General features: G+C 41.3%; 1 protein-coding gene across 1 annotated transcript; it reads right to left on the bottom strand.

Annotated features, from left to right (window-relative positions):
* Window positions 1-13,342: 13,342 nt before the first annotated feature.
* Window positions 13,343-15,201, bottom strand: FGFBP3 (fibroblast growth factor binding protein 3). The gene is made up of 2 exons (XM_043979954.1): window positions 14,790-15,201; window positions 13,343-14,311 (listed from the first exon to the last, which is right to left on the bottom strand). Exon 2 carries the CDS (start codon window positions 14,214-14,216, stop codon window positions 13,362-13,364), a length of 855 nt encoding a protein of 284 aa, XP_043835889.1. The 5' UTR covers window positions 14,217-14,311; window positions 14,790-15,201; the 3' UTR covers window positions 13,343-13,361.
* Between the last annotated feature and the right edge of the window lie 2,257 nt (window positions 15,202-17,458).

The raw sequence follows: 17,458 nt of genomic DNA, 5'->3' as shown, positions 1-17,458 counted from the left end.
TTTGACTGATTCCTGGTGTCTCATAGAATCATTAGCTTCCATCTGCCCAGTTCAAATTTTTAAGGCATTATTTTCTTCAGTAAACTTTTGTACCTCCTTTTCCATTTGACCAATTGTTTTCCCCATTTGGCCAATCGTATTTTTTAAGGAATTCTTTTCTTGAGTCAATTTTTCTGATTCCTTATCGAAGTTGTTGATTCTTTTTTCATAATTTTCTTGTGTAACTATCATTTCTCTCATTTCTTTTCCCATTTTTTTCTCCTACCTCTCTCATTTGATTTTTGTTTTTGTTTTTCTGTGGGGCAATAAGGGTTAAGTGACTTACCCAGGGTCACATAGCTAGCAAGTGTCAAGTGTCTGAGACCAGATTTGAACTCAGGTCCTCCTAAATCGAGTGCTTTATCCACTGTGCCACCTAGCTGCCCCTCATTTGATTTTTTAAATCCTTTTTGAGCTCATCCAAGAAAGCTTTTTGGTCTTGGGACCAATTCATCTTCCACCTTGAGGCTTCACATGAAGACATTTTGAGGGTATTGTCCTCATCTGAATTTGTGTTTTGATCTTCCCTGTTGACACAGAAGCTCTCAATGTCAAGGGTCTTTTTCTGTTTCTTACTCATATTGTGGCTTTTTTTTTTTTGGGTGAGGCAATTGGGGTTAAGTGACTTGCCCAGGGTCACACAGCTAGTAAGTGTCAAGTGTCTGAGGCCAGATTTGAACTCAGGTTCTCCTGAATTGAGGGCTGGTGCTCTATCCACTGTGCCACCTAGCTGCCCCTTATATTTTTTTACCTTTAAAGTTGAGGTCTGCTCTTGTGGCACAGGGGCCACTGTTTCAAGCTTCTTGTTCTGGGGAATAGGGGCAGGTCACTGGAGTTCTGCTCTGAGGCCTCTGTGGCTTGTGGATTCTTCACAGCCCTAGACCTGCTCCCTGCCCTGGGATGGCTTGGCCAAGGCATGCCTGTCCTGTGGATGGTTCTCTAGCTGGCAGTTTGCCCTCTCAGCTGGTACTGATGGGTCTCAAAACTGACCTGCTGTGCCACCAGCCTACTGAGCCAAAACTAAGGGGCCTCAGTGACTATTCAATGGCCAAGAGCCTCCTGTTGACTTGCCCCGACCCACTTTATGCTGTTCTGTGCTGAGCTGCATCATGCTCCTCTTTTGCACAAGTGAGACCAACCTTTCCTGAAGTCTTCTAAATTATCTCAAGTTGGAAGATTGTGTCTCTCTGTCTTTTTGTAAGTTCTGTTGTTTCAGAATCTGTTCGGAGGTTTGATTTAATGTTTTTGAGGGAAACTCAGGAGAGTTTAGGCAACTTCCTGGCTTCTCTCCACCATCTTCAGTATATTAAGTCTCAAATAAATATTTGTTAACTGACCGATATCAATTCATCATCCACATAGCTGCAAAAGTGATTTTCCTAAAGCTAAGCTGGGATCATGTCACTAAATTCTAGTGTCTTCTTATTACCATTATGGTGAGATGCCATTTGTTTGTCATTTAAGGTCCTTTGCAACTTGGCACCAACCTACCTTTCCAGGCTTGGTCTACATCACTCTCCTTTGTGCACATTACAGTTCAGCCAAATTGGCCTTCCCTTTGTCCTTCACACATGACTCGCCCATCCCCACATGACTCGCCCATCCCCCATCGCCATGCTTTTTTCCACAGCTATCATGTACTCTTTCCTCATCTCTACCTCCTAAAATCCTTTATTTCCCACAAAGCTCAGCTTCAAGTGTTACCTACATGAGGCCTTTCTGGATTCCCCAACCCACCCCCAGCCTGCTGCCAGCTGTTAGTACCTCCCCACTAAAAATGTCCTTATATTTTATGTGCTTATTTTGTATACATATTTATATATACTTCAATATGTTTATATAGCAAGTGTATGCACCATACATATTATACATATGTGTATATTGCATATATTTATATCTACTTGAGGGCAGGGACTGTTTCTATTCTGTTTTTGTTTCTCCAGGACATAGCACTTGGTAGATATTTTAAAATATTTTTGATTGATTGATTTATTGGGTCCAGAAAACATGGTCTGAGTACTGCTGGTCTAGCAATTCCTTTCTTGTCCCACTATTGCTACTTCCATGCTACCAGATCCCCATTATTACAGTTCCCATATAGGCTCAGGACTCCTTGGTGCCCTCTCTGCTGCCATTCCTGGGGGCACAGCAGATCCTTGCTACCCATTTCCCTGGAAGTTCCCTCCTGGATGCACAAGCTTCATTCAGGCCACTCAGCGTGTACGTGTATATGTGTGTGTGTGTGTGGGGGGGGAGACATAATGTAAATGTATAATCGAAGCAGAATATAAAAGGAAGTAATTTTTTTCTTTTCTTTCTTTTATTTTTTGCGGGGCAATGGGGGTTAAGTGACTTGCCCAGGGTCACACAGCTAATAAGTGTCAAGTGTCTGAGGTCAGATTTGAATTCAGGTCTTCCTGAATCCAGGGCTGGTGCTTTATCTACTGTGCCACCTAGCTGCCCTTTGTTTGCCTCAATTTCTTCATCTATAAAATGAGCTGGAGAAGGAAATGGCAAACTACTTCAGTATCTCTGCCAAGCAAACCTGAAATGGGGTCATGAAGAGTCGCATGTAACTGAAAATGATTGAACAACAATACCCTTCCCTTCCCTTTTTCCAAAGAAGAAAACAAAGACCTATAGGAGATGCTTTGCCCAAGGTCACACAGCTTCTTAGGACCAGAGCCAAAACCAAAATCCAATTCTCCTGATACCCAGGTCCAGCTTTAAAAAAAAATCACACTACCCTGCCTCAGAGTTAGAACACATTACTATGTCCCTTCTTTCATCTTTGCTTTCATTTTTTCCATAGTCTCTGAATGGTTCCTTAGTACTCTATTTCAGTAGTACATTTCCTATTCTTTTGCAACCCTTGGCAAAAAAAAAAAATCAACAAATTGTTGTATTATACTGCATTAAGTTCTAAAAAATGATATACAGACTTCTTTTTTCAAAAGAAATGAGAGTTGCATCTACCACCTTCACCAGTGAATACAAGGAGAACTTGGAAATAAGCTTTCACAGACAAAAGAATAGAATATCTTTCCTTCCTTCTTTCTTCCTCTCTTCTCTCTCCCTCCCAGCTTCCTCCCTCCCTTCCTTCCTTTCTTCCCTTCTATCACTATGTGTCTTTGTTTCTGTCTCTTTCCTTCCCCCTTCCTCCTTCCCCCTTACTGAATTGCTAAACAGTACGTCCATGTTACTTTGGGATCAGCATAAGGCTCCCAATGATCCCTTTGGGAATTTTCAGTATTTGACTTTGTCCAGTATTCCTTTTTCCAAAAGACTACACAAAGGGAACATAATGTTCCAGTTACATCTCTGAATTTCAAGTGACCTGGTAAAGGTTTCTTGAAATTGTGATAGAAATCTCTAACCAGAGGTCTTGTTGTAATATATTATAAGAACAGTGTCAACTGTCTAGAAGCACAAAGCTATTCTTTATACCTCTCACTAATCTCTCCAATGCTAAAAATGTTGAGTTCAGGGAACTTAGTGAGGAGCCTCAACAAACAATCCCCTAGACAGAGGAACAGTCTAATATTTTGCCCTTGTAAGGTTTCTTTCAATAAGCATGAAGTTAGCTAATCTTCCTGGCTTTCTCTTTTGAAGATCATTTAGTCATTTTCAGTTGTGTCCAACTCTTTGTGACCCAATTTGGAGTTTTCTTGGCAAATATACCAGGGTGGTTTACCATTTCCTTCTCCAGCTCATTTTACCAATGAGGAAACTGAGGCAAACGGAGTTAAGCAACTTCCCCAGGGTCACACAGGTAGTAAGTGTCTTAGGCCAGATTTGAACTCAGAAAGATGAGTCTTCCTGAATCTGGACCCACCACACCACTAAAGGTACTAAACTAGTGAAACTGGGACACATGCATGGAGATGACTCCATCCACCCATCAAGCTCTTAATTAAAAGGTGAGAGTTGTGGGTAAAAATGTAGACTTCTCATTCTAGCCTTTGATTCTAAAGTGCAATTGTAGATAGAATGTACACAGTATCTGCCCTACAGAGTTTTAGCGATCAGTTAGAGGTAGTTCTCCATCTAGGCACGCCAACCTTAGGAAGGACCAGTCCAGAGAATTAAGCTGTTGCCTAAATCTGCTGTCACTAAAAGTCCCCACAAGAAGTCATTCATTAATTCCCATCTACTCCACCCCCTTCCACTGAACTCAAAGGGCCTCGGTATGGTTCAGGATTCCAAGGGCTTCAGCACATCTAGGTCTCAGGCCCCAAGGAAGCCTTAGACACAGCACTATAATTAGTACTAAAGTTCAACTGCTTTGTGTATTAAATGGGCTTTTGTGCCCTAGTCTAAGAACCTAACTTACATCTGTGTAACAGTGTATCTTTGGGAAACAATGTTCTCCAAGTTCCAAATGACTGATTTAAACCAAATTTTGAAAAGCAACCATGTACAGTGGGAGCCATTTTATTAATTTTTATGATTTTTTGTTTAATATTGTATTTTCCCCCAATTACATGTAAAAACAATTGTTAACATTTTTTTTAGTGAGGCAATTAGGGTTAAGTGACTTGCCCAGGGTCACACAGCTAGTAAGTGTTAAGTGTCTGAGGCTGGATTTGAACTCAGGTACTCCTGATTCCAGGGCCAGTGCTCTATCCACTGTGCCACCTAGCTGCCCCTAACATTCATTTTTTAAAAATTTTGAGCTCCAAATCCCCTCCCTCCTTTCCCTGTCCCCTCGATGAGAAGGCAAGTAATTTGATATAGGTTCTAAATGTGCAAGTATGCAAAACATACTTCATTATTGTGAAAGAAAACACACACCCCAAAAACAACAACAAAGAAACAAGTAAAATAAAGACATTTTAGAAAAATATGCTTTGATCTGCATTTCAGACTTCATCAGTTCTTTCTCTGGAGATGAATAGAATTTTCATCATAAGTTCTTTAGAATTGTCTTGGATCTTTGTATTGCTGAGAATAGCTAAGTCATTCACAGCTGATCATTGTACAATATTGTTGTTACTGTATGCAGTGTTCTTTTAGATCTGTTCATTTCACTTTGTCAGTTTGTGTAAGTCTTTCCCAGTTTTTCTGAGAGCATCCTGCTCTTCTTTTCTTATAGTACAATAGTATTTCATCACAATCATATCACAATTTGTTTAGCCATTCCCCAATTGATGATCATCCCCTCACTTTCTTTCTTTTTTTTTTTTTTTTGCAGGGCAATGAGGGTTAAGTGACTTGCCCAGGGTCACACAGCTAGTAAGCGTCAAGTGTCTGAAGCTGGATTTGAACCCAGGTACTCCTGAATCCAGGGCCGGTGCTTTACCACTGCGCCATCTAGCTGCCCCCCCCATCCCTTCACTTTCAAATTCATTGTCACTACAAAAAGAGTTGCTATAAATATTTTTGTACAGGTAGGTCCTTTTTCTTTTGTTTTTTATATTTTGGAATATATTTTTTCTATCTTTGGAATAGTAGTGGTATTTCAAGATCAAGAGGTATGCATGGTTTCATAGCCCTTTGGGCATAAGTCCAAATTGCTCTCCAGAATGGTTTAATCAGTTCACAATTCCCCAGCAGTTCATAGGTGGCTCCATTTTCCCACATCCCCTCAAACATTTGTAATTTTTCTTTTCTGTCATATTAGCCAATCTGATAGGTGTGGAGTGATACCTCAGAATTGTTTTAATTTGCATTTCTCTAATCAATAGTGATTTAGAGTATTTTTATATGACTATAGATATCTTTGCATTCTTCTTAAGTCTGCCTATTTGGGGCAGCTAGGTGGTGCAGTGGATAAAGCACTGGCCCTGGATTCAGGAGGACCTGAGTTCAAATCCAGCCTCAGACACTTACACTTACTAGCTGTCTTACCCTGGGCAAGTCACTTAATCCTCATTGCCACACGAAAAAAAAAAAGAATGCCTGAAAGTCCTCCTTTTTATTGAATGCCCCTTTTTGCCCTCTGAAGGATTATACTCATTTTTGCTGGATAGGTAATATTTGGTTGTAATCCCAGTTCCTTTGCCCTCCAGAATATCATATTCCAAGCCCTCCAATCTTGTAATGTAGAAGCTGCTAAATCTTGTGTGACCCTGACTGTGGTTCCATGGTACTTGATTATTTCTTTCTGGCTGTTTGCAATATTTTCTTCTTGACCTCGGAACTATGGAATTTGGCTATCTTGGGAGTTTTCATTTTGGGATCTTTTTCAGAAGGTGATCAATAGAGTCTTTCAATTGCTATTTTACCCTTTGGTTCTAGAATATCAGGCTAGTTTTCCTTGATAATTTCTTGAAAGATGATGTCTAGACTCTTTTTTTGGTCATGGCTTTCAAGTAGTCCAATAATTCTTAAATTATCTTTCTTTGATGTATTTTCCAGGTTAGTTGCTTTTTAACTGAGATATTTCCAATTTTCTTCTATTTTTCCATTCTTTTGATTTTGTTTTATTGTTTTTTGATGTCTCATTGAATCATTAGCCTCTACTTGCCTAATTCAAATTTTTGATGAATTATTTTTATCAGTGAGTTTTTGTACCTCTTTTCCCATTTGGCCAATTCTACTTTTTAAGTTCTTTTTTTCTCCAGTGAATTTTTGTACATCTTTTTCCATATGTTCAATTCTGTTTTTGAAGGAGTTCTTCTCCAGTGGATTTTCGTGACTCTTTTACCATTTGGCCTATTCTGTTTTTTAAGGTGTTATTTTTCTTCAGGGTGTGTGTGTGTGTGTGTGTGTGTGTGTGTGTGTGTGTGTGTGTGTGTGTGCCTCCTTTACCAAGTTGCTGCCTCTTTTTTCATTATTTTCTTACATCACTCTCATTTCTTTCCCCAGTTTTTCTCTGCCTCTGTTATTTGAGGTTTAAAATCCTTTTTGAACTCTTCCAGAATTCTTTTTGGGCCTGAGACCAATTCATATTTTTCTTGGAGGCTTTGAATGTAGTGGTTTTGACTTTGTTGTCTTTTGTGATTTGAGTTTGTAATTTGATCTTCCTTGTCACCATAGTAACTTTCTATGGTCAGGTACTTTTTGTTTTTGTTTTTGCTATTGGTGTTTGCTTTTTTTTTCTCCAGCCTATTTATTAGCTTTTAATCTTATGTTAAAGTTGGGCTCTGCTCACAGCCTTGGTTATTTGGGGTTTTTTTGTTCAGTGGTTTTCAAAGTTTGTTGAGAAGTGGGGTCTCATAAGTTTTTAGCTCTTCCAAGGTAGTATGATCTAAGGAGAGGTGTGTTTAGTACTCTCCTGGCCTCCACTCTAATCTGTGAACACCCACAAGCCCTCTTTTTTTGCCCTGGAACTATGACCAGAGTCCCTACTCGCTTTTGGAAGCAAGGTCTAGTGTGATAGTTCTTGTCCTCACCCTAGGACTGTAACCCAGAACTGCAACCTGGATCTGAATATTGATGATGCAATAGAGTCCTGAACCCAGTGCCAGATAAGGGACCCCTGTAATCTCCTTCTGACTAGTTGTCCAATTCCCTTCTCCCTGAGAGCTCTGGAAGCTGCTGCTGCCAATTCAACTACACCCCCCCCACCCCCAAAGCCTGCTGCTGGTTTGATGGGATATTGCCTGTGCTGGACTGTGTTCTACTCACCCTGGTTCACCAGACTTTCCTGCTGATCTTCTAAGTTATCTTGATGTAGAAAATTGTTTCACCCCATCCTTTTATGTGTTATTCCCCTCCAGAATTCTTTTAAAAATGTTTTTATTTATTTATTTGGTGGGGCAATGAGGGTTAAGTGACTTGCCCAGAGTCACACAGCTAGTAAGTGTCAAGTGTCTGAGGCCGGATTTGAACTCAGGTCCTTCTGAATCTAGGTCCAGTGCTTTATCCACTGTGCCACCTAGCTACCCCCCCCCCGAATTAATTTTGAGATATTATTTTAAAGTCATTTGGAGGAGAATTTGGGAGAGCTCAGGGAAGTCTACCTTTTCTCCACCATCTTGGCTCCACCTACTCCATTCTGGGAGTTAGTTTATAAAATGGCAGATTGGGAATTATCTGATGGATTGAGGTCCTATCTATAATAGTCAGTCAAACTAGACCATCCTGGGACTCAAAGCAAGAAAGACTTTTTTAAACTTTTTTTTAAACAAAAGTGGCTTTTGATTTAATTTAATTAAGTTGAACAATTATATATTTAGAACAAATTAGTAGGGCCATACATCCTTACATACTTACAGGAAGCATTTATATAGTACCTACTCTGTTACAGGCACTGTGCTATGTACTTTTAAAATATCATCTGATTTGATGCTTTTAACAAGCCAACAGGGTAGGTGCTATTATTATCCCCATTTTATAGTTGAGGAAACTGAGATAAAAAGAGGTTCAATAATTTGCCCCAGTTACACAGCTAATAAGTGCCTGAGTCTAGATTTGAACTCATGTCTTTCAGGTTCATCACTCTATCCACCAGCTACCTATTACAGGATTCCACATTGGCCTTATCAGCAAGCTAGCTCAGATCTAGGAGCAATATATCATTGTACATACCTCTTAGTTCACCTGCCAATATTATTTCTTTTGAAATTTAATTGATGCCTTTCATTGTATAGTACCCCACACTTTCACCTTAGCAAAATTAAACTCATCCTTATGAGAAAAAAACAGTTAAATGAAACTAATTTATTATAAAAGACTTCCTCCAATAGTATATGCAACATTTGGCAAGTATAGGCCCCCAGTTCTCCTCTGAAATTAAGGAAATATGTTTCATCTTTTTTTTTTTCTAAGAGGAAAAGCTAGTGTTACTGATATTACATTAATTCAGAATTATCACTTCAGGGTCACTGCTAGGTAATAAAATTCAATTCAAGTAATTCAACAAGCATTTATTTGTTACTGTGCAAAGCTCTGTGCTAGGTATGCAGATCCAAAGACAAAATTCTTCTGTGAGAAAGACATAACAAATAGGTAGAAAAGCAAATATTTCGTGTGTGTGTGTGTGTGTGTGTGTGTGTGTGTGTGTGTGTGTGTGTGTGTGCATACAGAGAGACAGAGAGATAGAAGAGCAGTTTGGGAGGGAAGACAGAAAGTACTAAAAACTGAGATGACAAGAAAGGACCTTATATCTCACTTGAGCTGAACCAGAATGGAGTGGAGGATTATAAGAAGCAGCGGTGAGAGGGAGAACAAGCTAGACATAGTAGATAGTTTTTCTAAAGGCATGAAAGAATGAAATGGAATGTCTACATGAAAAACAGCAAGTAGAATGGTTTGACTGGAATTTAGTAGGTGAGAAATATTTCTCCAAAGATACCTAAAGATTCTATAATCCTAGAAATCCAATCAAAATGTCCACTGAATGATACTAAAGCAGCTGTGTTGTTAGGTTGGAACAGATTCTAGAATTGAGACATTGCTTCCCAGGAGGAAAGCCATAGACTCAGGCATTAAATTAAAGTGTCTAGCCAACTTACAGTTGCCTGTAGTACATAGAGATTGAGCAACTTGTCAAGGCTCATACAACCACTATATGTCAGATGCAGAACTGGAATCCAAGTCTTCTTGACTCCAAGGGCAGCTTTCTATCCATTGTACCAGATGTTCTCTCCCAACAGCTTCTTTACTGCACTTAAAATCAGATTGTATAGAGGCCTTCTTCAACATTAGTAGCCCCTGCCCCCCCCTTACCTTGGAGGGTGCATCCAGGCAAAATTCAGATTTCAAAACATGTCAAATGGCCTTATTCTTCAGCTAGGCAGGAACTATGATGATCCTCTTTATTTTCTCCAAGGAGCACACTGTTAATTAATTAACCAGAAGGACCAGGTGCATAAATGGGGGGGGTATATATGTATATATGTATGTATACACATATATTGATGGAAGTTTCATTGAAGTATATTTAGTCATGTGGTATATGAATATAATGGAATACTATCACACAAGAAATTGTGACTATGAGGATTTAGAGAAACATGAAAAGACTTTTACTCACTGATGCAGAGTAAAGTAAGTAGAATCAGAAAAATAATGTGCACAAAGACAATGATATAAAAATATCAATTTGGAATTTCTGTATCCCTCAGTCAGTTGTGTAACCATAAAGATGTGGAATTGAGAGCTAAGTGGTGAAGTGGATAGATTGAGCCAGACCTGGAGGCAGGAAGACTCATCTTCCTGAGTTCAAATCTGGCCTCAGACACTTACTATCTGTGTAATGTTGGGCATGTCTCTTAATCCTGTTTGCCTCAGTTTCCTCATCTGTAACATGAGCTGGAGATGGCAGTGCCAAACCACCCCAGTATCTTTGCCAAGAGAACCCCAAATGGGGTCACAGAGAGTCAGATATGACTGGAAAATTAAACAACTACAAAAGATATGGAATATTGCTTATGAAAGTCTGCCTCTTTCCTTCTAGTATCCTTTTCTAAGATACCCTATATCAGTGTGGAGATGATTCTCATAAAAATTTGACATAGCCAGGAGAAAGTATATAAGCCTATAGGGCAGTGGTTGTTGTTTTCTTGGTTGTCTTGTTTCAGTATTAATAAGGTCTGAGATGGGCAGCTAGGTGGCTCAGTAGATAAAGCACTGGCCCTGGATTCAGGAAATGTAATGAAATGTAGAATTTTAAAATTGGGAGGATGGTTAGAATTCATCTGGTCCAAGATATTCATTTTACAGATGAGAATGTTGCACTATATGATCTTGGGGGCAAGGAATTTGACAAAAGTCATAGGATCATAAATTTAGAGCGGTTGTTTGCAGATGTAGTTTAGAGGTAGTCCAACCTAACTTCTCTGAGCACAGCTTCTGCATCTTTAAGATAAGGAGGTTGGAGCTGTGCTCAGAGAAGTTAGGTTACTTGCTTCAGGTCACACAGGTATTAAATAGCAGAGCAAAGATTCAAACCTCAAACCTCAAATTTGACTCTAAATTCAGTTCTCACAGAACCAATCAGTGGTAGGGTTAAAACTAGAAGTCATGGGGTAGCTAGATGGTCCAGTCGATAGAGCACCAGCCCTGGAGTCAGTAGTACCTGACTTCAAATCCGGCCTCAGACACTTAACACTTACTAGCTGTGTGACCCTGGGCAAATCACTTAACCCCAATTGCCTCACTAAAAAAATTTTTTTTTAAATTAAAAAAAAACCCTAGAAGTCATATTCCTTGATTTCCATTTATCTTTCAGAACAATGCTGTGGTTTCTTACAAAATAATAACATTATGCTAACTTACATGAATGCCTATAGGATTTATTAAACCCAGGGTAATTGTGTGTTTAGAAACACACACACACACACACACACATATATATATATCAAGAAGTACATGTATAGATGTACATTGTGTGTAGAAATATATTAAATGTGTAGTGCATATGTATCTTATAACATAGCAATCTTTTTTTTTTTAATTTTGTGTGTGTGAGAGGCAATTGGGGTTAAGTGACTTGCCCAGGGTCACACAGCTAGTAATTGTTAAGTGTCTGAGGTCGGATTTGAACTCAGGTCCTCCTGAATGCAGGGCTGGTGCTCTATCCACTGTGTCACTTAGCTGCCCCTATAACATAGCAATCTTACAGACCAAGATCCTGACTTTGTACTGACTTTCCCTGACTATGTACTTACTGCCCATAGCTGTCATGGGATGGGGAGTTGGAAGTCCAGTTGCTTAAGACCTTTGTCAGCTTCAGTCCAGACTTTTTTGTATATACACCTAAATGATTTACAGTTCGAATTTTGATAATAGGGAATATAGGTCTTTCAAGTAAGTAAAATCTTCTCAAATTTTTTCCCCTGAGATTTTATCTAGCAAGTATTTGGTTGTGTGAGGGGTTTTTGTTGTTGTTTTTGTTGGTGGATTGTGGATTTTTTCCCCCTTTACCACCATAGTAATTGCTTTAAAACACACATACAAGATTTGGGGAAATTGTTTCACTTTTAAAGTGGGACAGGTGCAGTGTTATGAATCCCTTTGGCCTCAGTAATAAAGATTTCTCCTGGGAGATACAACTTTCTCAAAGGGTCCAAATGACTCTGAGACACATTCACAAATTTTTAACCATTTATTTAATAGGACAAAGTACAAATAAAGAGGGTTTCAAAAAGTCACACCTATTACAACTGCTGGGGTATCCAACCTCTACAAAGTAACCCTGAATGTAGGCTATAAATTAGAAAGGCTCCAGACCATAAAGCCAGTTCTTAGTTTAAAGAAGATACATGGGTATACAGAAAGGCAACCAATGGGACTGACTTTCCCTGGAAGTTCCTTGATATTTGAATGACTTGTAAGAGAGCTAATTTTGTACCGGGACAAGAATATAAAATTGCTGCTGCCTAGCCTAAAGACATAGTGTGCTTAAGATAGTAGATAAGTATTTTATCGATTTTTCTGCACCCCCTTGTTATGGCTCTGAGTCCCCCTCTTAGAATTCTGTGTACTGAGTTGCATGTGCATTCAAACTTACTAAGAAAGAAAAATGGCCAACTGTGTTAGCTGATAGCTATAAAAGTATTTTGAATAACCCACCCTGGACCGGGCTTGTGGTTTTAGTACAAATTTGAGTTATAAAATATACATTTTGCCCCACGATGCCAACACTTTTTATTCATATAACCTCTTGCTAACCTGTCTACTTTTTCTCTCCTTCTAATCTAACAGTTCTGCATAACTATGGCAGGTCCACGTCTGCACCTCCATTCCCTCTGCCCTCAGTTCAAAATCTACCTCTTACAAATGTCACCACACTCCCAATGATCTCCATTGAATCCCCTTAGACCTGCAAACCTCTCACAGACTCCAAGATGTACAACACTGCAGGTATACACACACGTACACGCACACACATATATGTATGTATGGGTTTACTGTGTGGTTCATAAACAGTAGCAAGATATCGGAGACAGAAGGTCAACCTTGGAGTCAGGGAGACCTCGGCTCATGTCAGGTCTCTGCACACATACTACCTGTATAACCATGAGCAAGTTACTGTCCCTAGGCAACTCTCTATATTTCAATATATATCCATAGAGATATACCTCATGGAGATTATAGATATATATTTAGTTCTCCATATCTCTTTGGAGATATATTGGAGATGTATCGAGATATATGTTTGGTTTCGTTCTCGACACCACGTTGCTAGGGTCCCAAACCTTCACATCTTTAAATTCCCTAATAACCCCTTCCGTCCCCCTCTCCCTTATCCCAAAACTCCCCAGACTAGAACCTGAGCTTTTCTGTGCTTATTCCCATTTCCCCAACCCATTCTTCTAGGTTGCCCTGAGGACTCCTCCCTAACCGTCCCCACCCCTTCCCAACCACTCCCTTTAGAGGCCCCCTTTCCCCCTTCCCCACCCCCACCCCCCAATCCCCAGCCGTATTTCGGCTCAGCCATTCCAGAAGTTGACGAAGAAATTGCACAGCGAGTGCCACTTTTCTGCACAGTAGGTCTCTGTCAACTCTTCGTTAAACTCCAGCGGGCCCCCCGGGGCTGGCCCAGCCTCCATGGGTCTCTCCTCGTCCGATGGCGGAGTCTCTTTGCGCTTGCCCCCGCTGCCCTTCTTCCCAAGCCCCTTCTCTTTAGCCACGCCGCCCAGGGCCGGTGTCCCCGACGGCGGCGGGACTCGGGGAAGGCTCGGTCCTTCCTCAGCCCCGGGGGCGGGCTCCCGGCCACGGCCGTGGCCCCTGGAGCGGCCCTTGCTCCTGCCTTTGCCCTCTCCGGGGAGCGCGGTGGCGGCAGAGCTGGCCCCCGCGCTGGCGGCGTCGAGCGGCCGGCTCACCAGGTGGAGCTCGGCCCCCTGGCCCTTCTTGCCGCCACAAAGCCGAGCTTTGAGCGGAGCCGGGTCGTGGCAGGGCCGCCGCTTCTTGCGCAGCTTCCCCACCACCTGCTTCCAGTACTGCGGGCCCCGGGCGTTGTAGGCGGCGCAGCGCTGCGGCTCCCCGCGGTAGGCGCACTGGTAGTGCGACCCGTCCGGGCTCTGGCAGCTCACCGCCAGCTCGCTGCCCGCGCCGGCTCCCTCGGCGCCCGGAGCGGCCGAGTCCCCGGGGGCCGGCAGCAGGATCTGCCAGCTACACGCATGTTGCTCGGGGTTGGAGAAGCGCCCCGAGGAGCCCCCCGCGGGGCCGGGGACCGACTCGGCCGCTCCCCGTGTGCTATCCTTGTTCTTCCTGGCTGTCGATGCCCCGAGGAGGCAGCAACCGAGGAGCAGCAGGGGGCGGAAAGCCAGCCCGGGAAACCTCATCGCCTGGGATCTCTGCCGCTGGGAGATGCTCCGGTCATTCGGTGACCTAGACAGCTTCAGCGGAGGAGGGGACCCGCAAAGAGCATCCCTGGGACCTGTGGCCAGAGACAGACAGCGAGCGGCTTAACCCGGAGAAATCTAAGCCCACCTAATAGAGCCGCCCCCTCCCGGCCCGCTCCCGGCCCCCGGTTTACTCAGTCCCATTAGGGGCCCAGGTCCTTGGGCTGGGGGTTCTGAGTAGCCTGGGAGCTCCGCCCCCATTTGTGCACCTGCGACACCGAGGTGACTTAGGGGTCTGAGGTCCAGATGAGCCCCCTACGCAGTCAGCACCCCCCTTCCCCAAGGTCGGCCCCCCAGCTCCTAACTGATTTTCCTTGCAAGAAAATTGCAGTATATACTTTGAAATCCTTTGTGTAGCGAGCCCCTGCCGGGAATCACTGAAAGTGAGAAAAAGTACAGTACCTGGCCAATTAATTACAGCATCCACCTCTTCTTTTCCCCCCTCCCATAAAGCAATCCTGAACTAGAATTTCTCGGAAATATATTTTTTTTATTCTGGTACTTTGAACTTACCGAGTTCTGCTTGAGGTGAGGAGCCTATTAGGGTAGTGTGAATGTCTGCCTGGGGGATTAGTCTGTATTAGAAGGCTCACTGTGAATGAACGTGTTATCAATGGGACAGGAGGGGCCTCCGTAGATTATGCCCCTCCCAGATTTCTTCGGACACACACACACACACACACACACACACACACACACACACATCAGATGTTTTATAGAAAGTGGCACTAGACTATGCAAAAAACTTTTGAATTTTGCCTCCTTGTTTAAAGGGTCCTGGATAAAAAAGCTAATATTTTAACATTTCAGGTTTTTCCCAGTTGGTGTTTCCTAACTCTGTTTATTTTTTAAAACATTTGGTATAACTCTACTAGGAAACAGTATTGGAAACCAACAGTGACATTCGATTCAAGCAAATTTTTAAATTATTTAGTGAAGATTCCACCACTTCTTAGGTAATTTGACATTACTTGGCAATCAGCTGAAACTATGTGTTTTATGAATATCACTGCTGTAATTATGTAATTCTTTAAAAATTAATTTTGGACCTTTAAATCATAGTGTTGTTTACTTCACCCAAAATAGTAGAGATAATAGTAATTCCAAAAATTCTCTTTTTTTACAATATTTTCTATTCCACAATCCCCTTCTCTGAGGTTTTTCTTTGAATATTTCTAGTTGAGCTGCTACCACTAAATTTTAGAGGATAAACTTCTAGAGACCAACTGGTCCAGCTTCTTTCTTGAAGGAAGGTCAGGCATTATCATCCTCTTTTCTATGTAAGAGTAAGGTTCCAACTTCCAATCTCAATTAATCACAGAAGGCTCTAAATCCAGGACTGAATCAACCAAAAATATAAACTAGGCATGAACAAGTCCATAATAATTTTTACAAGATTAAAATGCTTGGGGATTAGAGTCAGAAAGACCTGAATTCAAATTCCAGTTACAGACACATAGCCGTTTGACTCTGGGCAAGTCACAACTTCTCAGCCTCAGTTTCCTCATCTGCAAATGAGGTTAATAATAGCAAGGTTGTGAGGATTGAATGATATATGTAGATCGTTTCAAAAATTAAATTGTTATACAAATGCCAGTTATTGTAATTGATCGTTGGATGAAGACATACACAGAAAACATCTTGTAATTAATTGGTGAAGAGTAAATCTCACTTCTTAAGTGTATAAAAAGAGCAGTGAGGCAAATATTGAAGTGGCCATAGGCAAGTGACCTCCAGGGTCAGGCCCCTCAGAGGGACATGCTTTTAACTCTTGGGAGGGTGGGGGAGAGTTTCTCTCTCTTTTACTCCCTCCCCTCACTCCCTCTCCATTAACTACATTATTGGAGAGACTAGACCAGTAGAATTCAACAACATAACTGGGAATGGAGAGAGCCATACTGAGCACAAATATGGACACTGACAGATACAGAATACCCAGTCAAGGAAGGAAGCAGCTTCAGTAACTATGACCCCTTGAAGTAGAGAGAAATGCTGGCTATTGACTCTTACAAAGGCAGCCTAAAGACAATAATCTGAGCCAAGATCACTGTGAATGAATATGTTATCAATGGAATAGGAGGGGCCTTTGTGAATTATGCCCTATTACACCTTTATGAAGTCCACACAAAAGAAGAAAAGGACTCCCCATGCTAGGATTTGTGAGACCCCCTAATCACCCTTTGCCATATTTAATCCCTACATACTTCCTTAAGTGTTAGAGATACAAAGAAAGGTAAAAAAAGCCCTGCCCTCAAAGAATTCATATTCTAATAGAGGAAACAACATGCAAGCATATACACACACATATACACATATTTATACATACATAGACAAAGATGTATACATACACATACACATCTACATAACAATATATTACATATATTTGGAGATAATCTTAAAAGGAAGACACTAGCATCAAGGGGAACAAGGGAAGACTTCTCATAGATGGTGGGATTCTAGCTGAGACAGAAGGGAAACGAAGTGGAGATAAAGAAAGAAAGCATTCCAGTCATAGGGGATGGTCAGTGAAAATGCAGAGTTCAGAAATGGAGAGTCTTCATGATGGAAAATACTCTCCATATCCAGAAAAAAGAACTATTGAGTCTGAATGTATATTGAAGCAGACTAGTTTCACTTTTGTTGTTGTTCTTTTGGGGTTTTTTTTCTTCCCTTTTGTTCCAATTCTTCTCTCACAACATGACTTATGTGACAATATGTTTAACATGATTGTACATATATAACCTATATTGGTTTGGTTGCTCTCTTGGGGAGGGGGGAGGTAAGGGAGGGAGGGGAAAAAATTTGGAACTCAAAATCTTACCAAAATGAATGTTGGAAACTATTTTCACATATAATTGGAAAAAATAAAATACTGTTTAAAAAGAAATGGAAATGGTCAAAGGATATGAACAGGCAGTTTTCTGATGAAGAAACCAAAGCTATCTATTCCCATATGAAAAAATGCTCTAAATCTCTAATGATCTGAGGTACCACCTGACACCTATCAGATTGGCTAAAATGACAAAAAAGGAAGATAATAAATGTTGGAGAAGCTGTGGGAAAATTGGAACACTAATGCATTGTTGGCGGAGCTGTGAACTGATCCAACCATTCTGGAGAGCAATTTGGAATTATGCCCAAAGGGCGATAAAGCTGTGCATACCCTTTGACCCAGCAATTCC

This window comes from Dromiciops gliroides, chromosome 2 (genome assembly GCF_019393635.1).
Source record: "Dromiciops gliroides isolate mDroGli1 chromosome 2, mDroGli1.pri, whole genome shotgun sequence".
NCBI classification, from domain to species: domain Eukaryota; kingdom Metazoa; phylum Chordata; class Mammalia; order Microbiotheria; family Microbiotheriidae; genus Dromiciops; species Dromiciops gliroides.
Note: the sequence above shows the minus strand (reverse complement) of the source record. Positions and strands in the feature narration are given on the sequence as shown.

Bases quoted from the DNA above. Each gene is read 5' to 3' on its own strand.
- FGFBP3 (XM_043979954.1), bottom strand. From the start codon at position 14,216: ATGAGGTTTCCCGGGCTGGCTTTCCGCCCCCTGCTGCTCCTCGGTTGC.